Consider the following 26,243-nt stretch of genomic DNA (forward strand, 5'->3'; position numbering starts at 1 on the left):
GCAAAGACTTGTTTTCTGCTGCGTTGGACACTAGGGCTTCAGAGCTATGGGTTCAAATAACAGGAAAGGAGATACCACCCAAACATTAGGAAGACCTTCTTGACCATAAGAGCTGTTCACTGCCTTGGAGCCCCCGGTGGCGCAGTGGGTAAAATCCCTGTGCCGGCAGGACTGAAGACCGACAGGTCACAGGTTCGAATCTAGGGAGAGGCGGATGAGCTCCCTCTATCAGCTCCAGCTCCCCATGCGGGGACATGAGAGAAGCTTCCCATAAGGATGATAAAAACATCAAAATCATCTGGGCGCCCCTGGGCAATGTCCTTGCAGACGGCCAATTCTCTCACACCAGAAGCAACTTGCAGTTTCTCAAGTTGCTCCTGACATGACAAAAAAAACCAACACTGCCTCGAAGTGTGGTGGAAGCTCCTTCTTTGGAAGGTTTTAAACAGAGGCTGGATGATCATCTGTCAGATGTACTTTGTCAATTCCTGCCAGGTATTGGCAGTTCCTGAGTTATAAACACCCGAAGTACACATAATTATAAACAAGGGTGAGACAACAGGAAGTGAGAGAAATCTACTCCTCAGAAGGGAAATTCACTCCTGAAAGAGTTATCATGGAGAAAAGTTGTTTCCAGTGAAGCTTTCTCACCAGTCCTTGTTTCCACAAAAAGCCATTTTTTTTTCAAAATCCAATGATGACAGGAACAGAAAGTGAGGTGAAATGTTCTGAACAGGGGCACAGACAGCAAAACAAATGCCACAGGGGTGTTAACACTTCCCTACACTATCTAAAGCTTGTGTGTGTGTGTGGCTGAAGTTACACTTAAAATGTATTGTTTCAACTTACATACAAATTCAACTTAGGAACTAACCTATAGAACCAGTCTTGTTCAGGCAGCTGGGACTGCCTGTATATGTGTTATGTTCTGATTACAAAGGGGTGGAAACACAAAAATGTGCTTTGTAGTGCAATCTTGTTCATGTCTACGGTGCATTTCTTCAGTGAAATCGCTGGCAGGTACATGAGAATATTTTAAACAGATGAACTATTCAAGTTCTGCAATGTTTTGGTACCAAATCTGTTTTCTAGAAATTGTCAGTACTTTTCCTCTTAGAAAAGGATTATGATGCAGAACGGCTTTTCAATTCTTTCAGATAAAAGGTCTACATTCTCTAGCAACAAGGTATGTGGAGTTTTTTTTTTCCTGGAATAAAAAGTGAGAATATTTGTAGACAGTTCCTAACTTCCCTATTGCTGCCGATCACACTGCAGTGGTACTGTCTGCTACGGGGGAGAGGAAAAGAAAGAGATTTCCAAGAGAGATTTTCCTTTACATATGCGATTGAGCCCTCCCAATCCAGTGAGCTTATGGAGACTGTCACTGATCAAATTGGTCCCTTGGATGGCAAAGGGAGCATCCACAAATGAACACAAGAGACTGGCATCGTTTTCTCAAGAGAAAGATCTGAAGCATCTCACTGAAGCTTTCATGCAACATGGCTAGAAAAATCAAGCGGTGCATTGCAGAAGAGGCAGAAGGTAAGGAAAGTTGGGTATTTTAGATCTGTGTTTGTACATCTGGGACACTGATAGTTATATATTTTAAACTAAATAGTCAAAACTCATATGAGCCGCTTACTAGTTTTCATTAATTAGGGAAGAAGGAGCATGCTGTCATACAGAATTATTTCTGCTAGGGGATCCCACCCACCCCCAAACGGAAAGCATTATTCTGCTCTTGCAAAATAAATGGCTAAAATTGTATAATCGGGAATTAAAATGAGATTTTGAGCAAGGGTCCTTGTGTGGTGGCACAGAAGAGGGGATTCTGGCCAGGAGTGTGGCTTATGGAATATTGCAGAGTTAAGAAAAGCTGCACATGCAGAAAATGCTTCCTTCTATTCAGCCTTGTTTTCTTTTCCATCTGGCATACTCTAATTAAGAGATCTACACCTGCGTACTTCTGTCCTCATAAAAACAACTCCTTTCATGTCAAAACAATAGCACAGAGAACATTTTTTTTAAAAAAATATCCCACCTTGATCAATGCAGCCACTAGCCAGACATGAATTAGTGTTTGAAAAATATTCAAAAGGTTGACCATGGAGCTGAGGAGAGTTTTTAAAAATATTTCCTATACAACATTCTCATGGTTTCAACCATCTAGCAAAGTGATATTTGTCAGAAGAGTTAAAGATACAGGTATGGATGTTCATGAAATTTCAGCCTGATTGCAGAAGGTAAGTGACCTAGATAAAAAAAAATCTAGGATATTTCTAGATGCTACAATGAGAGTATTTCTTAATGATATTTGTAAGATGTAGTTTCTGGCATAGTAAGAATACAGTGCATGAAAATTGTCTTTATAATTTCAGTGATATATAAAATTAAAATCACAAAGATAATTTTCAGACACATTGCATTTCTTGACCAAATAGAGTTCAAGAATGAAATGTGCTTTGGAGTATGTGTGTGCGTGTGTGTGTGTATGCAAACAAGCTTGTGGAGTTTTGGTTCTGGAGAAAGATCGGCATGGTCTGAGAATACACATGATACAAGACTGCAGCAGTAAAGTAAGCTTCATCCAAGTGCAGTTGGCTTTTGATCTATTTCTATTCCACTATACAGAAATGTAGGGCTTGGTTTAACAAGCATCTCACAGATCATTTCTGCAGAAATCGATAGTGCTGTACTCACTAGTCAGTGTATAGCAAAGGTGAGCAGAATGTAGATCTCCCTTTACTGGTAGATCTTTGTGTGCTTTCCAGTAGATCTGCAAGCATTCTTGACTTCCAGTTACTTAGTCAGCAATAACAAAATGACCCCCTACCAAGTTATGCTGCTGAAATAAAGAAAGCTTGGCATAATTAGTGTTAGGTTTTTGCGGACAGGGAAATCCAATCAATTTGGCTCTTAAAATGAAACATCTGGGTGCAACGTGGGTTAGCTTTAAGCTTTTTTGCACAAAGCTAGTGAATCTGGAGTTTCAATTAAAAAAGTAAAACAAATCCCTCACACCCAATGTGTATTCTAACATTTGTCCCTATATGTATTGTCCTAAAAGGTATTGCACTTTTAAGCAAACATCTTCTTGTTCATTGTCACGACGCCAGGGCTCTGCCATTATTCAGGCATAGGTGAATCATACAAACACCCAGTTTGTATCAAACAGTTTAATTAAAACAGCACTAACTTTCTGGCTGTTTTAATAGTCCAAAACATACAGATAGCACTCACCCACAGAATATAAAACTGAAAACTGACAGCAAACACTGTTGCAGGTTCAAGATAACACCGTAGTCAAAAGATCCAGTCCAGTGGTCAAATGTCAAGAGTTCAATGAGCAAAGTCTAGGGATCAAGAGTCTATACCATAGTCAAAAGTCAGTCCAGAGAGTCAAGGTTCGGGAGTTCTAAGTGTACAGGAGACAGGTCAGGATACTGAAAATCCATAAACCCAGGGAAAAACCAGCAGCATCAACAACCAAAAATCAGACAAATACATTTCTCCCAAAGATCAGTCCCAAGGCTAGCTCATTATATCCAGAAACACCCAGCTGCAACCCATCTCTTGCATGGAGGGAAAGCATCCCTCCATGCTTTCACCCATGAACTCTTACTTACAGATTATTCAACTCTTTAGAACTAAGACTTACATCAACCCTTCCATCACCAACTGCTAGGCCTACCACCACCAACCACCATCAACTGCAGAACATGATACATGACATTCATTTTCATACCATCTCTCTCTATGCACACACAGAGAGACAAGATCTTAGTGCAGTGTATCTCAACCTTCCTACTGCCGCGACTCCTTAATACAGTTCCTCATGTTGTGGTGACCCCCAACCATAAAAGTATTTTCATTGCCACTTCATAACTGTAATGTTGCGACTGTTATTATTCATAATGCAAATATCTGATATGCAGGATGTATTTTCATTCACTGGACCAAACTTGGCACAAATACCCAATATGCCCAAATTTTAATACTGGTGGGGTTGGGTGGGATTGATTTTGTCATTTGGGAGTTGTAGTTGCTGGGATTTATAGTTTACCTACAATCAAAGAGCATTCTGAACTCCACCAATGATGAAATTGAACCGAACTTGGCACACAAAACTCCCACGACCAACTGAAAATACTAAAAGGGTTTCGGGGACATTGACCTTGAGTTTAGGAGTTGTAGTTCACCTACATCCAGAGAGCACTGTTGACTCTAACAAAGATGAATCTAGACCAAACCTGGCACAAATACTCAACCTGCCCAAATGTGAACACTGGTGGAATTTGGGGGAAAATAGACCTTGACATTTGAGAGTTGTAGTTGCTGGGATTTATAATTCACCTATAATCAAAGAGCATTCTGAACCCCACCAATGATAGAATTGAGCCAAACTTCCCACATGGAACTCCCATGACCAACAGAAAATACTGTGTTTTCTGATGGTCTTTGATGACCCCCTCTTAAATCTCCTTTGCGAGGCCCCCAGGTTGAGAAACACTGCCTTAGTAGAAGAATCCTGGATTTTAATGTTGACAGAAAGCATGATTTTAATGATTTTAATGTTTATGTATGTGTATAGTCTATTTACGTCCCGGCATTGAATGTTTGTCGTTTATATGTTGTGCTCTGCCCTGAGCCCCCTTTAGGGTGTGAAGGGTGATATATAAATGTTTCAAATAAACCATAAATAAATAAATTTTGTACACAATTTCTAAGAAAGCTAGCACAATATCTTCCATTCTTTCACAAACTCCTATTTTAACTATAGGAAAAATAATGCAAATATGGCACTCTCTGGAGAATTAAAATATTCATGTAACCAATACCTTTGTTAAACAAAGATTGTAATTTACATATGTTTGCAGCAGTGTCCTTTATTCCCAAGGATAAAAACTCAGGATCTAATTTCCCCTTTTCAAAAAAATGTCCCATATGTTGAGAAAGGAATCCACCAAGTTAGCTTTTTTCTCATGTTACAGCTGTTATACTGAAATCTGTAAGATGACACTACATTCCCTTTGGGGAACTTTTCCTATCTTTTAGAGTTATTGCTCACTTAATCCTACCTCAGTTGCATGGAACAACTGCAAAACTCAAGATGCTCCAAAAGTAGCCATGGGAGGAAGAAAAGATGAGACAGAGACGCAGAAAGTGGTTGAAACAGAAAACTAACCATATCTGGAAACAGTGTTACATTCAGTTTCTAAAAAGAGGTGGTGGCTGATGCCCCGTGGAGCAGGTGGTCCAGACAGTTGGTCACCAGAGGAAAAACCAAGGGTTTATCAGATGCAAAGTCCATCTAGTATGACAATTATGTCAATGCACCCCATATATTTTGGACTGCAACCCATTTAAGACTACAAAAGAGGCTATGGGCACTATAATCTAAAATATCTGAAGAGCACTAGTTTGCTCACTCCCGGTATGAGGTGACCGAGCTGCAGTGAAAAACACCCTCTTGTGTTCACTTATTTGGGTGGTAGAAGTTTTAAGAAAAAGAAAATGTTATTTCATGCATTCTCATCTGTGTGTCCATAATAGATATCGTGTGACCCTATGAGCTATCTCTGATGATAAAGAAACCAATTCTGCCCAAATTTAGATATCACTATTTTTGAAGGCAGATAGAACATCCATGTTTTAGGTTGGTCCTTCCCCCATTGTTCTTACCAAATTAATATTCCTCATATGACAGATTTATATGAAACGCCACCCATGCCAGGCCACACTCAATTGAGGTGTGCCAGTTGCCTCTTTGAAGAAACTTCAAAGTACAGTATGACAACCCTCCTACTCTGATTCTGCAATATTAGTATCCATGGTTTTATTTATTCACATCCAACAAAATATGTACTCCCTGGCCATTTTCTAGGTCATCATCTATGGTATGTTTAGGGCAGAAAGCCTTCATTTCAACAAGGTTTGGCATTATTCACAATTCTGCATATTCACACAAAGTCCAGGGTTAGAATCATGGAGTTGGAAGAGATCACAAAGGCTATCCAGTCCAACCCATTGCCATGAAGGAACACACAAAACACTCCCAACAGATGATATTCCAGCCTCTGCTTGAAACTTTCCAGAGAATGGAAATCTATCACACTCTGAGGCAGCATATTCCACTGTTGAGCAGCTTTTACCATCAGGAAGTTTTCCCCAATGTTTAGGTGGAATCCCTTTTTCTGATTTTTGACTGCATTGCCCCATGTCTTAACACATCATCATGTTGAGAGGGGAAAGCATGGGTGAGTGTCCCTTACAGGGAAATAATTGTCCCTTTAAGGGAGAAAATCCCTTCCTTTGGAATTCTGCCTCCCTATCAGACTCAAACTGGGAACTTAAGAACTGGCAATACATTCATCTTACATTCATCACAAGGTCAGTATTACTTTTTTTTAATCAGGAGAAACAACAGTATCTAAAAACCAAGAGATCCCTTGCCCTGCCCAAAACCCTATATGAGTCTATGATTCTCCTACTGCATCCTTGACTCCGTTATCCCCAAGTTGAGCACTTTTGGGAGAAGACTGAGACCAAGAAACTGTTGAGAAGTTTTGTCTTTTCTCTGTTCCTTGTTTCCACTTTGTTGTCATTTGTATGCAGTGGACTTGTATGCATTTCCTGTTCTTCCTTTTGCTACAGACCTAACTAAGAAAGTCTGTTTTCATGTTTTTTTTAAACTCTAGCATGCCTGAGCTCCTTCTGTGCATTGTTTTTGCTAACGTTCTCCTCCTACACACTGGCTATTTGGTTGTACTATACAGAAAAACTTTTAACTGGATGCCAAATGTTTGAGAACATTAGCTATTATACAGTTCTCTAATTTCTAAAAAGTGGATGTATAGAGAACGTATAGTGCCCGCAGGATGTAACGAATCGAGTGTTAGACTGGGATAATGGAAGACCAGGATCTGGATTCATGCTTTGCGATGGAAACCTACTGTGTGGCCTTAGGCAAGGGACTTTCTCTCAGCTTTAGAGGAAAGCCATGGCAAACCCTTTCTGAATTATTTTTGTCTAGAAACTCCCATGATAGGTTCACCTTATAATCACTGAAAGTCAAAAATGACTTGAAGACACATGGAGAAAGACAACTGAAGTGCGACAATATGCATGCATGACTTCTCCACCAGTTGGATAGCGGCCCTTCTAGACAGGCCCTATATCCCAAGATCTGATCCCAGCTTTTCTGTTTAACCCAGATTAACTGGCAGTGTGGACTCATATAATCCAGTTTAAAACAGAAAACCTGAGATCAGATCCCTGTCTGGAAGGGCCCTAGGTCTATCCTGATAAACAGTCTTGGCTAGAAAAACTACATCCTGTTTTGCTAACAGCACCCTTCTACTGGGACACAAATTGCAACCGCTCACAAGTCACCTCCTCCTATGTAACAGACCAAGCTGAAGCCTACACACTAAATACTGGAGTTCTAAAAATTCTCATTATAAAATTTCTCCCTACTGTGGGAGTAAGGGCAATCAACATTTTCAAAAATGGTGTGAGATGAATGCATCTAGAAAGTCTCTTTTATTGCCCGAGGGAGTCAGGGTGAGCACATAGTTCTGTCACACCTTGCCCCAAAATGGATATTCAAGCACTACAAAAGCATCTGGTAAAATGGAAATTAGACAGTACAAGAGGGGGTGGGTAAGTCTCTGGAAATACATTTCTGTCAGTTGAAAGTGTTCAGCCAAGTGAATAGAGGATTCATGCCATATGCCAAAATGAATGTTCAAGTGGTTTAAAGAAAGGGTCAATCTATAGGGAAACATACAGCAGGGATACTATAGGGACTTGGTGAGGGTTAGATGAGTCCTTAGAGAGAAGTTTGGAGATCCCATTAGGGGTGAAAAACTTGTTTCATGTGAATTACTCCCGTTGTTTATTACAGTAAACACTGTATCTGAAAGCAGTGTAGGCATAACAAAGTAAAGGTAAAGTTTTCCCCTGACATTAAGTCTAGTCGTGTCCAGTTCTGGGTGTGTGTGTGCTCAACTCCATTTCTAAGCCGAAGAGCTAGAGTTGTCCATAGACACCTCCAAGGTTATGTGGCCAGCATGACTACATGGAGCACCATCACCTTCCTGCAGAAGTGGTATCTATTGATTTACTCACATTTGTATGTTTTTGAACTGCTAAGCATAATTATTTTAAAAAACAATTAAACAGGGAGCTGAACACATAAACATTTTGTGGATGTGCACTGAATTGAAATATTGTTTTTTTAAAATCAGGAACCCTTCTACAAGACACTGGAGTTCAGTTCCCATCACCCATAACTAGCTAATGATGGTACTGTTTCATTGGTGGAGGCCACTAGGGGGTGCAAGAGAGAGAAGGATTGTCCCATTTATGGCAGTGGAGGATGGGTTGAAAGAGGAAAACCATTACCTTGTTTTCCTGATATTGCCCCCCACCCATGTCACCGTCGTGGACACAAGCCTTATTTATGATATGGGAATGGGAGGGGGCAAATGAGCAGCGAAAATGTGGGAAATGGCTTTCCTCCTTCAACTCCCCCCATGAATGGGACAATTCTGTCCCTAACACCCCCTGGTGGCCTCCGCCTAGATAATGGAATAGTACCCCAATGGTAAAGAATGCTGGGAGTTGCTACATGATTAACCCCCACCTTTTACACAGAACATATATGTGAGTAACTACAGGGAGAGATGAATGAGGGAAATTGTCCCCTCTGTCTCTACCCTCCCCCCATAAATTTCCCTGCAGTCTACAAATTTTTAGGATTAGGGTCACTGAAAATTCCAACTGAAGTTTTTGAAATACACTTGGGCATTTGAAGAAAAGACACAGGCGAATGACCAGGGCAATGTGAACACAGCATTGTAGCAGGAAACATTTGTCAGTGTTTCACTCTCTGCAATGCAAAGATCTGGGGGATCATAAAAGATTTGGGGAAGGAGAGAAGATTTTGGGAATGTAGGAAATGTTTATTTGAAGAACAGAATGCCCTCATTTTGCACCCTCAAGAAGCCATATGGAGGAAAATGTGCACTCCTGCAGAAGTAATTGGATTTCACCTCCCAGTATTCTGATCTCTGGAAGGAACCATACAATTTCTGCCCCCAGGTATGGGGTCCCAGCTGTGTTTTTCAACTGTGATCTCTCTGAAAGTGGGTGGGGTGACAAATTAATGGGACTTATATCAATTAACTAGAGTTTCCTGGTTGAAGGGGACCAGGGTGAATCTACACTGCAGAATTGATGCAATTTGGCACAACTTTAACTGCATGGCTGAATGGAATGGAATTATGGGAGTTGCAGTTTGGTGAGGCACTAACACTCTGGCAAAAAAGGTTACAGACCTTGTAAAATTACAGTCAATGGTTTTATGGCAGTGTTTCTCAATCTGGGGGGATCGTGAGGGCATGTCAGAGGGGTTGCCAAAGACCATCAGAAAACACAGTATTTTCTGTTGGTCATGGGGGTTCTGTGGGGGAAGTTTAGCCCAATTCTATCATTAGTGGGGTTCAGAACGCTCTTTGATTGTAGGTGAACTATAAATCCCAGGAATTACAAATTTCAAATGCCAAAGTCTATTTTCCCCAAAATTCACCAAAAACCCCAAAATGTTTGGGCATATTGAGTATCCATGACAAGTTTGGTCCAGATCCATAATTGTTTGAGTTCACAGTGCTCTCTAGATGTAGGTGAACTACAACTCCAAAACTCAAAGGTCAATGACCACTAAACCAATATTTTCTGTTTGTCATAGGAGTTTTGTGTGCCAAGTTTGGTTCAATTCCATCATTGGTGGAGTTCAAGATGCTCTTTGATTGTAGGTGAACTATACATCCCAGCAACTACAAGTGCCAAATGATAAAATCAATGCCCGCCCAACTCCACCAGTATTCAGATTTGGCCGTATTAGGTATTTGTGCCAAATTTGGTCCAGTGAATGAAAATACATCCAGCATATCAGATATTTACATTGCAATCCATAACAGAAACGAAAATTACAGTTATGAAATAGCAACGAAAATAATTTTATGGTTGGGGGACAACACGAGGAACTGTATTCAGATCAGAATCCAAAATGACCTTAACAGATTAGAAAGCTGGGACAAAACTAACAGAATGAATTTCAACAAGGACAAAGGTAAGGTACTTCACTTAAGCACAAAAAAAAAAAAAAAAAGGAAAAATACAGGATGGTTGATGTCTGACTTGACAACTGCCATATGACAAAGATCTTAGAGTCTTCCTGGACAACAAATTGAACATGAGCCAACAGTGTGATGCAGCAGCTAAAAAAAAAAAAACCAGTGGGATTTTAGGCTGCATCAAAAGAACTATAGTGTCTAGATCAGTGGTTCTCAGCCTGTGGGTCCTGTTGTAGTAGAGCCTGTAAGTAATGTTGCAAGCAGTAGTATGGGCACCAGAAGGGGAAAAAGGGGTACTCGTGAGCAGGAGTCAGATGAGGAACAACAAAGGAAAAGGATCTGGGATATACTTATGGCACCTACCGATGAGGATTCATTCGAGGGGTTCTCTGGAGACGAAGGTTCAATGAGTGAGTGAGAGGAAGGAGATACAATGGATGGGAATAGGGGAACTAAGAGGGTTACTCGAGAGCAAGAATCAGATGAAGAGCGTCAGAGGAAGAGGATCTGGGATATACTTACTGCTCCCACAGATGAAGAATCATTTATGGGTTTCTCTGGGAGTAATGAAGATGGGGATGACACATTGGAGTGGACTAAGGTGAAAGAGGTGCATTATCATTCTCATCAAACCAATGTTGATGTTTCTTAGTTTGGAATCCAATGATTTCAACTGCATTATGTAAGCCTACCACTGATGACATTCATGATGAGCTTCCTGAGACAGACACCTCATTCTACTTAAGTAGCACCCTTGGGAAGGGAACCCTAAAGTATGGGGACACTTATCAAGTCTAATGAAGACTGAATATGCTCAGTTGCTGAGAAAGGCTGTCTGTCTGTTGTGGGCACAGAATGAAAAGGAAAGGGAGAGGGAGAAAAGAAATGGGGCGCTATGGAGTAGGACATGCCCAACAGACTGGAAAAGCGAACAATGGCATTCTTCACACAGTATTTTATTTTCCTTGTCAATGTTTTTAGATAACAAATGAAGCTTCTACAAAACACAAGAACAACTTCTAGGAGTCACTATGTCAGTCTACTGCAACACAGAAAGTCACCTTTAACACTAAGACTTTAAAGTCACCTTTAACACCTTTAACACTAAGACTGTACTGTTGTGCATTATCTAGAAATAAATTGTACTGTTTTTGGTAAAACTTATAACTGAACAAACATGGATAATATTTCATCATGACAGGTTTCTGAATAGATGTGTATATGTTTGCACTGTCTTAAATGGAATTCTATGGAAGCATTATGAAAAATCTATCAACCCAACAGGCAAGTAACGCTACACTGGAAGATTTATGATTCCATGAGTGAAAGGAGGAAAAAAATAGAGCAGTGTGGAATAGCTGGTTATATCCTTTTACTTAGTAGGGAATTAGCAAGAGCAATTTCTGTTCTAACCTGATTAATAGACTCCTGTTGGGTTGTTTTTCCATGCCAAATGCACCTCTTCATTTTTGAATTGTGAAAGGAGAAATGATACATAACAAGAATGATGACCTGTTTAACTAACCTGGTGCTCTTCAAATATGCTTGACTAAAATTCCTAGTTAAGCTTTAATTTTACCACTTTGATACAAAGAAACCTATTGACTCAGACTAAGACTATTTGGTCCAACATACTATTTCTAGCACTGAAGATCCAAAGAAATAAGACCTGTTGTTTCCAGCAACGCAGATTACTCACAAAGCACTCTTTGGATTTAGTTTTATTGCCTTGGTTTCTACAGCTGAGATAAAGTCAGTAATGCAAAAGTTCCTGGTTTTCTACTTAGTCCCTCCTTCCTTCTTGCCTATTCCAGCCCCCCCTCCCCCTACTCCCAGTCTCTTATCATAGTTTATCCATGAGAAAGAGTTTTAGTCCTCCCGGATGCCAGCACTGTCCTCCACCGGAACCTCCTATTGGCCTCAAGATGTCGCAGAGAAGATTTATGGTGAACTGCTTAACAGCAGAAATTGGCTCCTGATACCAGAAGATATAAAATTCTTGTTAGTCCTTAACAGTCCTGTTTAGATCTTAATGACTCAGGGCTATGACTTCTTTTATTGAATCAATCCACCTGTAATGCACTTTCCCACTTTCAGTTTTTCGAAACATAATTTATTTTCTCAGCAAGTGACTTTATCTCATGATTTTTTTTAACAATAATAGCTCAGTTTAATAATCTTAGCTTCTTGTGAGAGTTTGGGTTTAATTTACTCTTGGATCCATTTATTTGTCTTTCAGGTCACCATTAGTATCTGTAGAACTCTCCTCTAGCACAGCATTTTAAATGAATTGATTTTCTTCCTCTCTGTTCCGTTTAAAACTATATATAGAAAATGGAAAAATTGAGGATTCTGAGTTACGTCTATAATGACATATCTTTACATTTCACGAGCTCATGTAGCTCCTTCATAGAAGATCTTCCAAGTCTTTAGTCTTTCAAGTTCTTGTGGTTTTAGAAGAAAACATACATTTAAAATCATAGAATCATAGAGACCTCATGGACCATCTAGTCTAACTCCCTGCCAAGAACAGGAAAATCGCATTCAAAGCACCCCCAACAGATGCTCATCCAGCCTCTGTTTAAAAACCTCCAAGGAAGGAGCCTCCACCACACTCCGGGGCAGAGAGTTCCACTGCTGAACAGCTTTCACAGTCAGTAAGTTCTTCCTAATGTTCAGATTGAATCTCCTTTCTTGTAGTTTAAAGTCATTGTTCCACATCCTAGTCTCTGTTAAATTTGATCCATTAAATTATGTAGATTGTGATAATTTATGGTTCTCTTTTTAACAAATGGATGTGCCACAAAATATGATTGTCCTGAACTCTAGCTTATTCCCTGGACAAGGAGCCATTGTCAGGTGACAAAATGGAGAAACAGAATGGCCTTGGCAGAAGTCCCATTGGTGGAGGTTACACAAAGCTGCATGTTATCACTCTGTTTAGTTTGTGGGTAGAACATATAATCCAGAAAATAATATTAGAGTAAGGAGGTATGGATGATGGGGGGAGAAATATCAACAAACCACTAAGTGAAAGGTGATATTTTTAGGACAAGAATTTAATCAGATAAAGTTAAATTCTTGCTAGTGAAACTGCACTTTGTATTCTAAGTATTCTGACTCTACTGTTTACATAACAAAAAGTGCAATATATATTTAATTGAGTGATATTTTGCTTAGTCCTGCATTATGCATAAAATTACTATTTCAACAAAGCTTCCACTTTGTTGTTATTAGTACTGAATCATTCTCCCAGATAATGTTGTTCATGTTGTTGATGTGTGCCTCCAAGTCATTTCTGACTTATGACGACTCTAAAGTCAAACTATTATAGGTTTTCTTGGCAAAAATTGTTCAAAAGGGATTTCCCTTTTGCTTCTCTTTGAGGCTGAGAGAGTGTGACTTAGCCAAGGTTATCCTGTAGGTTTCCATGGCTGAGCAGGGATTTGAACCCTGCCTTTCCAATCTGAGACTACAAAAAGAAAAATCTGCATTGTATCTTTATGTTTCAAGGAAGAGAGAATGCCAAATTCCCTCATGCATATTTGTTATAAGAACTATATAACAATGCATACCAATTTATGAATTTTTGAGAATGAAAAAGCTCAGCAAAAAGCTCTTACACATTTTTTAAATGAGAGAAACATTTCATGATATTACTTTTTCATGTAGTCTTAGTACGAGGTATGGCTGAAAAGTAATGAGACTGATTATCTTTTAACCATGAATTTTATTCTGTGTCCAAATCAAGGTTATCTCCTCCAAAGTAGTTCCTTTGGACAGCTACACTGCGACAGTGACATCATTTTCATTGTTTGTAGCAGTGATAGAAGGCTTCTCCTGGACTGCATTTCAGCTCATCGGTTACACTCTTCTGGATATTATTCAAAGTCTCAAAATTGCACCCTTTCAAGTGGTTTTTGAGCTGGGGAATAAGAAGTCACTGGGACCAAGATCTGGTGAATGGAGGGGGGTGGGGCCTGGAGAACCACAGGAATGCTTTTTTTTCTGGAAAGAAAATATGATGGAGACTGCTATGTGACATATGTAGCATCCAAATGCATACAATGCCTGGTTGCACATGTGCCATCCTCTTCCTGAGCCTTTCAAGAACTTCCTAATAGTTTGATTGGCTCTTTGTTTTGGAAGCACAGACTCCTTGTGGACAACCCCCCTGACTGTAAAAAATGAAATGAGCATTGATTTGATTTTTAGTTTGCTCAGTCTTGCTTTCTTGGGATGGAGAGAGTTTGCAGTGTGCCACTTCCGACTTTGGCATTTAGTCTCTGGGTCATTCTCACAAATTCACGATTCATCACCTGTGATCACACAATTGAAGAATCCTGGCTCCCTCTCAAGACGGTTCAGAAATCCAACACACACATCCCTCCAATTGCCGTTCTGCTCAGTTGTGAAATTTTTTGGAACCACCCTGTTGCCATCATTCTCAACATCAGTTGATGATCTGACATCAGAAGCATCCTCACTCTTTCCATATTGTTGTCTGTTTATGAGAGTGAAGGTCTTCTGCCACAAGGTTTGTCTTTCCATTTTCATAGCCCTCTGAAAAGGCCTCCTGCCATTTGTACACTTGTGGCTTGGATAGTGAATGTTCTCCATAAGCCCTTTGTAACTTTTCATAAGTCACAGTAGTGGATTTGCCAAGATTTACACAACATTTGATAACATAACATTGCCCTAATTTTAGCTGATCTTCATAAATAGAGTACAACTTCACATCAGATGCTCTTAACAACTGCATAGCAACTGTAGCAAGTAGGCATGGTTAGGTTTGGTAGGAATATTCATAATTCAAAATAAATTCAGAAAGATTTGCTTTTTGAAGTGATTTCGTAGTTTTTAAGGAAACCGGAAATTCCTTTGCCCTTCCAAAGTTTTTTTCCCTCCATTTCTGTTACGAAGCAGTAAGTGAATTGGAAATCATTCAGCATTTCCTCGCTTCTCTTCCCTGGCCTTGGCTCAAGCCTGGGAAGCCGTGTTAAAGCAGAGTGGATGAATTTCCCCCACTCCTTTCCCCTCGCATTCTGCCTGCGTCTTGGAAAGCTGTGTAAAGCAGCCTGGATGAATTTTTCCCCTTCCTTTTCCTCCCCCTTCCCGAGTCTTAAGTGAGAGAAGCGGTTTTAACCAGTGTGGATGGGATGGATCCACGTCAGTTTAAATCAGTGTGGATGGATTCCTTTCCTTTCCCTCCCGAGTTAGTTTAAACCAGTGTGGATGGGATGGATCCATGTCAGTTTAAACCAGTGTGGATGGATTCCTTTCCTTTCCCTCCCGCTTCAGTTTAAACCAGTATGGATGGATTCCTTTCCTTTCCGTTCCCTCCTGTATCAGTTTAAACCAGTGTGGATGGGATGGATCCGCATCAGTTTAAACCAGTGTGGATGGATTCCTTTCCTTTCCTTTCTTTCCCATGTCAGTTTAAACCAGTGTGGATGGGATGGATCTGCGTCAGTTTAAACCATGTGGATGGATTTCTTTCCTTTTCTTTCTCTCCCATGTCAGTTTAAACCAGTGTGGATGGATTCCTTTCCTTTCCCTCCCGCGTCAGTTTAAACCTCTCCCGCGTTAGTTTAAACTAATGTGGATGGATTCCTTTCCTTTCCCTGCGGTTTTAACCAGAGTGGATGGATTTCTTCCCTTTGCTTCCCTCCCCCCATTTCTGGAATAAAACAACTACTTTCAAAATTAAGACCACTCAATGAAGCAGGAAATAACACTTTGAAACCATTAATAAAAGATTCAGAAGTCTCTGAAGTTTTGAAAAGTTTTGAACATTTTTTTTTCTGTGAAAATCGGAATTGACTTTAGATCCGAACCACCAGCGCCCCCTACATCTGAAACAAGTTTTGAACCATTTTTTAAAATCTAATAAGCCTAGTAGCAAGTTCAAATTTGTACTGAGTTTATGGAAGGAGTTAATCTAACCACCATGTGAAGGGGGAGATAGGGTAGCAGTATTGTTAGTTTGTTCACAGCCTTGCCAGACTCATTATTTTTCTGCTGTGTCTTGTACATGGAATTTGCTTCTGAATAAACATGGATAGGTTTGAAAGGACAGTATATGCTTTATAGTCACAATTTGATTCTTATGTGGTTGTGGTCTCAAAAAATGCTCAGCAACCCTTTAGTGTTTTTTTACTCTACAAATAAACTAAAAAAACAGTTAGATACCACGTGAACCAATATGATTCTATTCTATACTCTTAATTCTCTGCTAGAGAGCTAAATTTTGTAGATTAGGGGAAGAACTAAAGAATTATAAGTACCTCTGCAAAACCATAGATCCTGGTAGTTTGGCAGTTAAAGTAGTATCAAACTCTAATTTTACAGCATGGACACATACTCAGAGTTGTAAATCCTTTTGTCTGAAATCTTAGTTTTTAGATTTTTAAATGTAGGTTATTTCAAAAAAGCCTGCCTGTCTTGTGAAAATGGTATGTGGACAGGGAATTCCCATTGTCAGGAGAAAAGTTTAGTAAATGTCCTTTTTCAAACTATTCCACTGTACTAGTGACAAATGCACACTTATGCTGAATGTGTGAAAGATGTGTCCAAAAGATCCATAGATTTTCATTCATTGGCATCCATCTAAAGTATCCAATCCCTTTCCCTGTGCAGAGGGACATAAAGAGCAACAGCTCTGTTTCTCTTTCCTCACAGAAAAGAGTAGAGATTTCAGGAGAAGGTTTTATTTTTGTGTGGGTCAGTATGCAGCCTGTTTACCACAGGGTATTCATTCCTAGTCTAGCTACTATTCAAAACATCTGTTAAAACTACAAACTAATACTTCTTTGATATTCATATGATATGGTAATCATCTCCTCCCCCGTCCCCCGTGCTTCATTGTAATACAAAACACCTCATTCATAGGTTTCGATGAAGCAAACCTTACTTACTTTACATTTATGAAGGGACTAATAGTTTTCCTGTGTCTCATTCACTTCTTTTGTCTTTCAGATGGCTCCCAAAAGACTTAAGAAGATGCTCTTTTTCACAATGGCTTTGGTCTCCATTGTTTTCTGTTTTCTTATCAAACTGAGTTCTGATGGCATTTGCATATTCTGTCAGAGAAAAAGTGAGGTTCCTTCCTTTAAGAGAGACACTGGAAATTTCCTTCAGCTGCCTCTTACAGATTGTAGTAGGAACCCCCCATTCCTGGTGATACTTGCAACTTCATCTCATGCGCAATCCAAAGCTCGGATGGCCATTCGTGAGACATGGGGCAAAGAAAAACTGATAGACAACAAACGTATTGTGACCTATTTTCTTCTGGGAACTACTTTGAATCACGATGACCAACATGCTGTTACAGCTGAGAGCCTAAAATATGGAGATATTATCCAGAAGGATTTTACAGATACCTACTACAACCTAACACGAAAGACCATGATGGGTATTGAATGGGTTCATAAATTCTGTCCACAGTCCAGCTTTGTGATGAAAACAGACTCTGATGTATTTGTGAATACTTACTATCTGACAGAACTCCTGCTAAAGAAAAACAGAAATACTAGATTCTTTACTGGCTTTTTAAAATTGAATGAGCGTCCAATACGGGAAACAATCAGCAAGTGGTATGTGAGTAAAGAAGAATATCCAGCAAACACATATCCTCCTTTTTGTTCAGGGACAGGTTATGTTTTCTCATCAGATGTTGCCAGTCAGGTGTATAACATTTCTGAAAATGTCCTTTTTGTTAAATTGGAGGATGTTTTCATTGGACTGTGCCTTGCTGAACTCAATATCGAACTTGAAGAACTTGACTCAAAGCAAACATTCTTCCCAGAAAGGCTCACCTTTTCACCCTGCTCCTTTAAGAAAATTGTGACAAGCCATTTTGTAAAACCTCATGAGTTGCTCATCTATTGGAATGCATTAGAGAGATCAATGGATGAAAAGTGTCCAAGTAGTGATTATCATAGACCATCACCACCACACCGGTCTAAACACAGTACTCAAAATATGCGGAAAAACAGAAAAGTTTGAATAAAAAAATCTTTGTTTTGTGGCATACACACACACACACATTATATAGTTCAGGGGTGGAGGCAGTACTATTTTGAGGAAGGTGGGTGGTAGCAGTCTAATCCAATGGTTCTCAACCTGTGGGTCCCCAGGTGTTTTGGCCCACAACTCCCAGAAATCCCAGTCAGTTTGCCAGTTGTTAGGATTTCTGGGAGTTGAAGGCCAAAACATCTGGGAACCCACAGGTTGAGAACAACTGGTTTAATCCTTTGCACTTTTCCCTTAGAAATAAAGCTCATTGTTTTTAATGCGGCTTACTCACAGATAATATTGCATAATACTGCAATATTAAATGTCTGTTTCAATGCAACAGCTGTTTTGGGTTGAGAAACTAAACATTTCGTTTTCTAAATTTGATATTACACAAGTTAGCAAGACTTCTCTTGTCAGGAGTAAGGCCAATACCAGGATGGCATCCAGTGTTCTTATAATGACATTTCTATAAGTACAGGGCAAATAAAAAAACAAAACAGGGAGCCCCCGGTGGCGCAGTGGGTTAAAGCACTGTGCCGGCAGGACTGAAGACTGACAGGTCGCAGGTTTGAATCTGAGGAGAGGCAGATGAGCTCCCTCGATTAGCTCCAGCTCTTCATGCGGGGACATGAGAGAAGCCTCCCACAAGGATGATAAAACATCAAAAATCATCCAGGCGTCCCCTGGGCAACGTCCTTGCAGACGGCCAATTCTCTCACAACAGGAGCGGTTGCTCCTGACACGACAAAAAAAAGGGGCAAATATAATTTAAAATATCTATAACTATTGATTGGGTTGCAGTTTCAACTGCTCTGAATCAAGACTGTAGGTGGAGACAATGGTTAAGACTTTTATATTGTTTCTCAAAATCTGAGTTAAATGTGGAGCAAAAAGTTAATCATGATGGGCCAAATCCTATTGTTCATCCAGGCAGATAAAATCACATTCAATCAATGGAAACTTGGTAAGTCAACATTTACACACAGCCATATAATCCAGAATAGCAAGGCAGATAATCCACATTATCTGGTATGAACTGGATTATCTGAGTCCACACTGCCATATAATCCAGTTCAAAGTGAATAATGTGGATTTTATATAGCTGTATGGAAGGGGTCTTAGAGCAGTGGTCCTCAACCTGTGGGTCCCCAGATGTTTTGCCCTTCAACTCCCAGAAATCCTAACAGCTGGTAAACTGGCTGGGATTTCTGGAAGTTGTAGACCAAAACACCTGGGGACTCACAGGTTGAAGACCATTGCCTTAGAGCAGGCATCCTCAAACTGCGTCCCTCCAGCTATTTGGGCCTTCAGTTCCTAGAATTCCTGACAATTGAACAAGCTCATTAGGGCTTCCATGAGTTGGAGGCCCAAACAGCTGGAAGGTCGCAGTTTGAGGATGCCTATCTTAGAGCATCAAAACCACATTCAAAGGGCCATTCCACACAGCGATATAACCCAGAATATCAAGGCAGAAAATCCCACAATATTTGCTTTAAACTGAGTTATCTGAGTCCATGCTGCCATATATTCCAGTTTAAAACAGATAATGTGGGATCTTATTCAGCTGTGTGGAAAGGGCCAAAGTCTGGTGAATCAGCAGGGAAGTGAGGCAATCCTAGTGCCCTGCACCCTATCTCATCCACAGCTGATGCTTCCCTTTCCCATGTGACTCCGTGGTTTTCTACGAAACATGGGAAGCCTCCCTTGTGCCCTGCAGGAAGTTGCCGTACATCATGTGATGGTGTCTGGTGGGCAGCGTGGAGGAAGTGTCCTGAAAGTGTTGTAGGACACTTAATTTGTCTCATGTGATGAGGCTCTTATGTGGCTCTCTGAACACCTTCATGCCTAGTCTCATCCACTTTTAGCCATGTGGGGGACATTTGTGGAAGAGGGCTTATTTGAAAGCAGGCATCTACATTGTCCATTCAGCATTCCTCATGTTCTGAAAAATTCCTTAAATATGCTACAGTATTTTTGAAGCCTGGAAATTTCCAGCTTGATTTTGGAAAAGTCCTTTTATTGACACTGGGAGAGACATATTGAACCGAAGCACATACTGCTAATTGTAATACGAAGGTTTTAACAGGGGTAGAAATTATATGATTTTCCAGGCAGTTTCTTTCAGTCATTAACACCACAATTACTGTTGAAGAATGCCGGAAGGTGCTGTCCAACAACATCTGGAGGCCTGCATAATTTGTATTCTGGTCCAATGACACAAATCTCTGTAAATCCCAATAAATTTATATTGTCTTATTCCCAAATGCATGTTTACAGGAATGCTTTCTAAAAATGTGTGTTAAACTCTCTTATTGAAATAAATAGGGATTTTTAATTTAATAGACAGTAGCAACATTGAAATTATTATGAAAATATCAGATATATCACATATCTTTCGAAAATGAGGAAATTATGAAGGATAACTGTTAAAAGAACAAGTTGAACATTTGAATGAAAATAAGTACTGTCTTTGTATCTTTTAGAACATCCAGTATGAAGGCGAAGAATGTTAAGATGATGTTCAGTTTAGGCTGGACCTAAATGCCATTTAATCCAAAATATTTTAGCTTGTACAAGTAATAAAAATGCATCAGAAGAGCCAATCTTTTAAAAAAGGATTTGTATTTTTGTAACCAGATAGCTTTCTTTAAAATCCAATGGGTCACATCTACAATCTGTCTAGTCCCAGTATCCTGTTTACGACAGTAACCAACCAGATGCTTATGGGAATGCTTAAAGGAAGCCATGATACCAATACAGGTTGAGCGTCCCTTAACCAGAAATCTTCCAAAACTGTCCACATGGGTGGCTGAGAGATTGTTTTCATGGTTCAATGTATGCAAACTTTGTTTCACACACAGAAGTATTAAAGTTAGTGAGTATAAAATTACCACCAGGCTATACTTATAAGTTGTAAATGAAACATAATTGGATTTTGTCTTTAGACTTGGGTCCTAGCTCCAAAATATCTCATTATGTATGTATATGTAAATACAGGTATTCCAAAAGGCCATTGGTAGCTTCTGGCCATTGGTAGCTAGCTATACTATTCATGAATTTGTTTAATCCTACTGTAAAGCTATCTACATTTGTATCCATCACCACAACTTGTGGTTACACATTTCATAGTTAAGCTATGTGTAGTTTAAAAGAGTACAGGCAGTCCTCAAGTTATGAACAAGATAGGTTTTGTAGATTTGTTCTTAAGTTGAATCTGTATGTAAGTCAGAATATGTACTTTTAAAAGTATAACTCTAGCCACATAGCATAGGGAAGGCTTAACATTCCTGTGGTGTTTTTCTGTTTGTGCTCATGTTCAGAAGATTTCACCTTACTTTCTGTCCCTGTGACAATTGGATTTTGAACAATTTGGCTAGCTGTGGTAACAAGGATTAGCGCTAAAGGTTCCTTGGGGACACCTTTTCCCCATGATAAGTCTTTCAGGAATGCATTTCCCTTCTGAGGGGTAGATTTCTCTCAATTCTGGTTGTCTCAGCCCCGTTCTTAACTATGAGTAGTTTGTAAGTCGGATGTTTGTAACTCAGGGACTGCCAGTACTCCTTTTGTCTGTCCTAAATCTCCTTCAAGTCAATTTCACAGATTTTGTAAGCCCTGTACTGATCATATTTGCACTGATACAAACTACCTGTCCTCCAAAGTTAATTTCCATAGTTGCCTTTTGGTTATTTTTTTGGACATGCTATGACATTGTGATCTTCTTTAGAAATCATGTTTATGTTTCTGTTCTGAACATAGTTGCTTGTTTGAGTGGGAACTTTAAAAGTAGTGTGTTACATTGGGATAGTTCAAATACTCTGAATTATATCAAGTACTGTTTCTTGCTTCATTGTATTTAAAGGAACAAGATATTTATGACCTGTTCAATGTATTACTGATGTTTATGAGGAATGAATACCAACAGCCAGGCCCGTAGCCAGGATTTCGTTTTGGGGGGGGGGGGGTACATTTTTTCAGAGGGGGGCTTCGGGGGGGGGGGGCTGAGTTTCGGGGGGAGGGGCTGAGTCTGAGTGAAAGAGGGTCTAGCCTAGCAAACCTTTTGTATCATTACCCCAATACCCCCATGCATATGGGATATATTGAGTATGGTGATCAGATCATGATATGAATAAACATAACAGTTTAAATAATGCACCAGTAAGGCCTTTTCGCGAACCATCATGAGAATTTCAGGGGAGGGGGGCTGAAGCCCCTCAAGCCCCCCCCCCTTCCTGGCTACATGCCTGCCACCAGCAAAGAGATAATGTTGCACTTTACTTTTTCTTTTTCTTATGCTAGCCAAAAGATTGCTCTGGGACCTCAGGTCAGGTACATTAAGCATGATTTATTTATTTATTTATTTGCCATATTTATATACCGCCTTTCTCAGCATAAGGGCAACTCAGGGCGGTTTACAAACAGCATAATTCAATGCCCACAATAACATAAAAACAATTAATACATTTAGCATAAATAACATTAGATAAAATAATAAAATTGATAAAAGCATAAATGCTCAGCGTCTCATTATTAAAATCCTTATCCAATCGCATTGTCCAGTCATTCTGTAGATCAGTTTGTCTGCTACAGTCGCCCTAGGGCTGAGAGCGGCGGTTAACAAATGCATCAAATAAATAAATAAATACACTGCATTTGGGAAAGCTTGCTCAAAAAGTCAGGTTTTAACTTTTTTACAAAATGTTAGGAGGGTGGGGGCTGATCTGATATCCCTAAGGAGGGAGTTCCATAGCCAAGGGGCCACCGCTGAGAAGGCCCTCTCCCTCATTCCCGCCAACCAAATCTGTGAAGAAGGCGGGACCGAGAGCAGGGCCTCCCCAGATGATTTTAGGGACCTAGATGGTTCATAAGGAGTGATACGTTTGGACAGGTAAGCTGGGCCAGAACCGTTTAGGGCTTTATAGGCTAAAGCCAGCATTTTGAATTGTGCTCGGTAGCAGACTGGCAGCCAGTGGAACTGGTGCAACAGAGGAGTTGTGTACTACCTGAGCTCCGCTCCTGTTAATAACCTGGCTGCCAGTCGCTGGACCATTTGAAGCTTTTGAACCATCTTCAAAGCCAACCCCACGTAGAGAGCATTGCAGTAGTCTGTATGGGATGTAACCAGAGTGTGGATTACCATGGCCAAGTCAGACTTCCCAGGGTACGGGAGCAACTGGTGTACGAATGCTCCCCTGGTCACCTCCGAGACCTGGGGTTCCAGGCTCAGTGATAAATCCAGGACCACACCCAAACTGTGAACCTGAGTCTTTGGGGGAGTGTAGCTCCATCCAACACAGGCTGTTCGGCGTTACGACTGACCAGGAGTACCGCTGTCTTGTCTGGATTCAATTTCAATGTGTTCACCCTCATCCAGACTGTCACAGTGGTGAAGCACCAGTTCAGGACCTGGATAGCCTCCTTAGTAGCAGGTGGGAAGGAGTGACAGAGTTGGACATCATCTGTGTACAGGTGACACCGCACTCTGAAACTCCAGCATGGAAGACAGTATTGAACTCTGCGGGACTCCACAAGACAATGGTTGTGTGGTCGAGCAGGGTCTCCCAACAACACCTTCTGGGAGTGATTATCTAGGAAGGACCAGAGCCACTGCAGAACAGTGCCTCCAAGGCCCATTCCCACAAGGCATCCCAGAAGGATACCATGGTTGACTGTATCGAAGGCTGCTGAGAGACCCAGCAGAATCAACAGGGACACACTCCCCTGTCTAGCTCCCGGTGTAGATCATCCACTAAGGCTGTCTTGGTTCCATGTCCCGGTTTAAAGCCAGACTGTGCTGGATCCAGATAATCCGTGTCTTCCAAGAATACCTGGAGTTGTGAGGCCACCACATATTCCAGGACTTTGCCCAAAAAGGAGAGATTGGAAACAGGCAGATAGTTGACCAATTGAGTGGGGTCCAGTGATGGTTTTTCAGCAGCAGTTTTATAACAGCTTGTTTCAAGCTGGCTGGAATATTGCCTTCTCAAAGGGAGGCATTAACCACCACCTTCACCCATTTGGCCAATTCCCCTCTGGTTTCCTTTAAAAGCCAGGATGGCAGGGGTCTAGGATGCATTTGGTCGCCCTCACCTCTCCGAGTAATAATAATAATAATAATAATAATAATAATAATACTTTATTTATACCCGCCACCATCATCCCAAGGGACTCGGAGTGGCTTACATGAGGCCAAGCCCAACAACACATCAAAAACAACAAGCAATAATAAAATAACAAGCAATAAACAAAATAAACAATACAATTAATATAACTCACCAGTAGACAATAACACACAAGAATTTAAAAACCTATGGCTGGGCCAAATGTAATAGTTAAAACTTTAAAAATAAATGCTGGACAAGAACAGAGGATGTATCTATTTGGAGGGTTTTAAATCAAAAGTAAAGAGCTATCCAATGAGTAATTAAAGTGCTTCTCAGAGTATTTGCAGGGGATTGTTTCCTTTATTCAGGGATGGCACATTGGAACAACCACGTTTTCAGGCTCCTCCTAAAGACTGCCAATGTGGGGCTTGTCTGATATCCTTGGGGAGTGAGTTCCAGAGTCGAGGGGAGTATCTTGTCCACATCCTCGGGTTTCACCAATTGAAATGAATCCATCAAAATTGGACAAGCAGATGCTCTTGTTACATCCTCAGAGACTGCTGTTAACATGGTGTCCAGATCAGAACGGATCAAAGTTACTTTGTCCACAAATAACTGAGCAAATGCTTCACAGCGAGCTGCTGAGTTGTCAGGGCTCCCGTTCTGAGAGGCGGGATTTAATAGGCCTCTGACAACTCAAAACAGCTCCACCGGACAGCTCCTTGCGGATGCAATATTGGCTGCCAGAAAGGATTTCTGTGCAGCTTTAATTGCCACGGTATATGCCCTTAAGAGGGCATCTAGCCATGTTCGATTTGGCCCACTCCTAGTCTCCTCTTCCTTTGCTTCATCGCTGCCAGCTCTTTGTTGAACCTCGTTGAACCAAGGAGCTGATTTAGCACCCCACTCCAGAGTGACCAGAGTATCAACAGGATCACCAGCTGAGGTGATGGGAAATTCCCCAAGAGCCATCAGGAATCCGTCCAAATCCATAAACCTCCTGGGGTGGACCATCTGAATGGGTCCTCCACCCCTGCAGAGGTTAGGGGGTGCAGTGAGTCTAAACCTGATCAGGTGATGGTCGTTTCATGGCAATGGAGTGATGATCAGCTCCTCCACACCACCATCTTCCTCCCATCCCTGACAGAAAACCAAGTCTAGTGTGTAACCAGCACTGTGGGTAGGGTCAGATACCCATTTGGACAGCCCCATGGTTGCCATGGAAGACATGAAGTCCTGAGCCGCTCCTGATAGGGTGACCTCAGCGTGCATGTTGAAGTCCCCCAGCACAATCAGCCGTTGGGACTCCAACACCAAGCTTGTATTATCGGTAAGTTTTGGAAAAGAAATAGGAATTTTGGTAGAACATTCATTTTAATGGCTGCTATTCTTCCTATAAGAGATAGATTAAATTATTCCAATTTTTCAAATCTTTCTGGATTCCACTCCAGTTTGTTTCATAGTTATTCTTTAACAGTTGGGCATTTTTTGCAGTTAATTGTATTCCTAGATATTTTATCTTAGCTGCCACTTGCATTCCTGTGTCCTCCCTTAATATATCTTGATTCTTCTTCGATATATTTTTTGTTAGAATCTTTGTTTTTTCTTTATTTATCTTGAATCCTGCTAAATTCCCATAATCTTATATTTTTTCCAGCCAATTTTTAATATTTTCTCACGGATCTTCAATAATACAAATTAGGTCATCCACAAATGCTCTAAATTTATGTGTTTGCTTTCCTACTTTGGGGGCAGGTAGTTTTTTATTGTCTCTTCTATCTTTCAATAATATTTCCAATGTCATTATGAATATGAGAGGAGAAAGAAGGCATCCCTGTCTTGTACCCTTTCCAATTGTTATTTGTTTTGATGGTAGTCCATTTATCCATAAAGTCACACTCTGTTCACTATAAATAGCCTTGATTGCATTTATGAAGTTAAAGCCTAAGTCCAGTTCTCTGGCTATTGTATGAAAGAATTTCCA

At 40.5% G+C, this 26,243-nt stretch overlaps 1 protein-coding gene across 3 annotated transcripts; it reads left to right on the forward strand.

Moving 5' to 3' along the window:
• The first annotated feature begins 741 nt into the window (after positions 1-741).
• Positions 742-20,426, forward strand: LOC132771837 (beta-1,3-galactosyltransferase 5-like). Of its 3 annotated transcripts, none has more exons than XM_060770310.2 (3): positions 742-1,542; positions 13,891-14,676; positions 17,118-20,426. In XM_060770310.2, exons 2-3 carry the CDS (start codon positions 14,332-14,334, stop codon positions 18,144-18,146), a joined length of 1,374 nt encoding a protein of 457 aa, XP_060626293.2. In that variant the 5' UTR covers positions 742-1,542; positions 13,891-14,331; the 3' UTR covers positions 18,147-20,426. The 3 variants fall into 3 exon arrangements, with proteins under 3 accessions (XP_060626293.2, XP_060626294.2, XP_067322820.1); XM_067466719.1 differs by lacking the exon at positions 742-1,542 and adding an exon at positions 12,397-12,796; XM_060770311.2 differs by lacking the exon at positions 13,891-14,676 and having other exon boundaries at positions 747-1,542.
• Positions 20,427-26,243: the final 5,817 nt, after the last annotated feature.

Source organism: Anolis sagrei, chromosome 3, assembly GCF_037176765.1.
Source record: "Anolis sagrei isolate rAnoSag1 chromosome 3, rAnoSag1.mat, whole genome shotgun sequence".
Lineage (NCBI taxonomy): Eukaryota > Metazoa > Chordata > Lepidosauria > Squamata > Dactyloidae > Anolis > Anolis sagrei.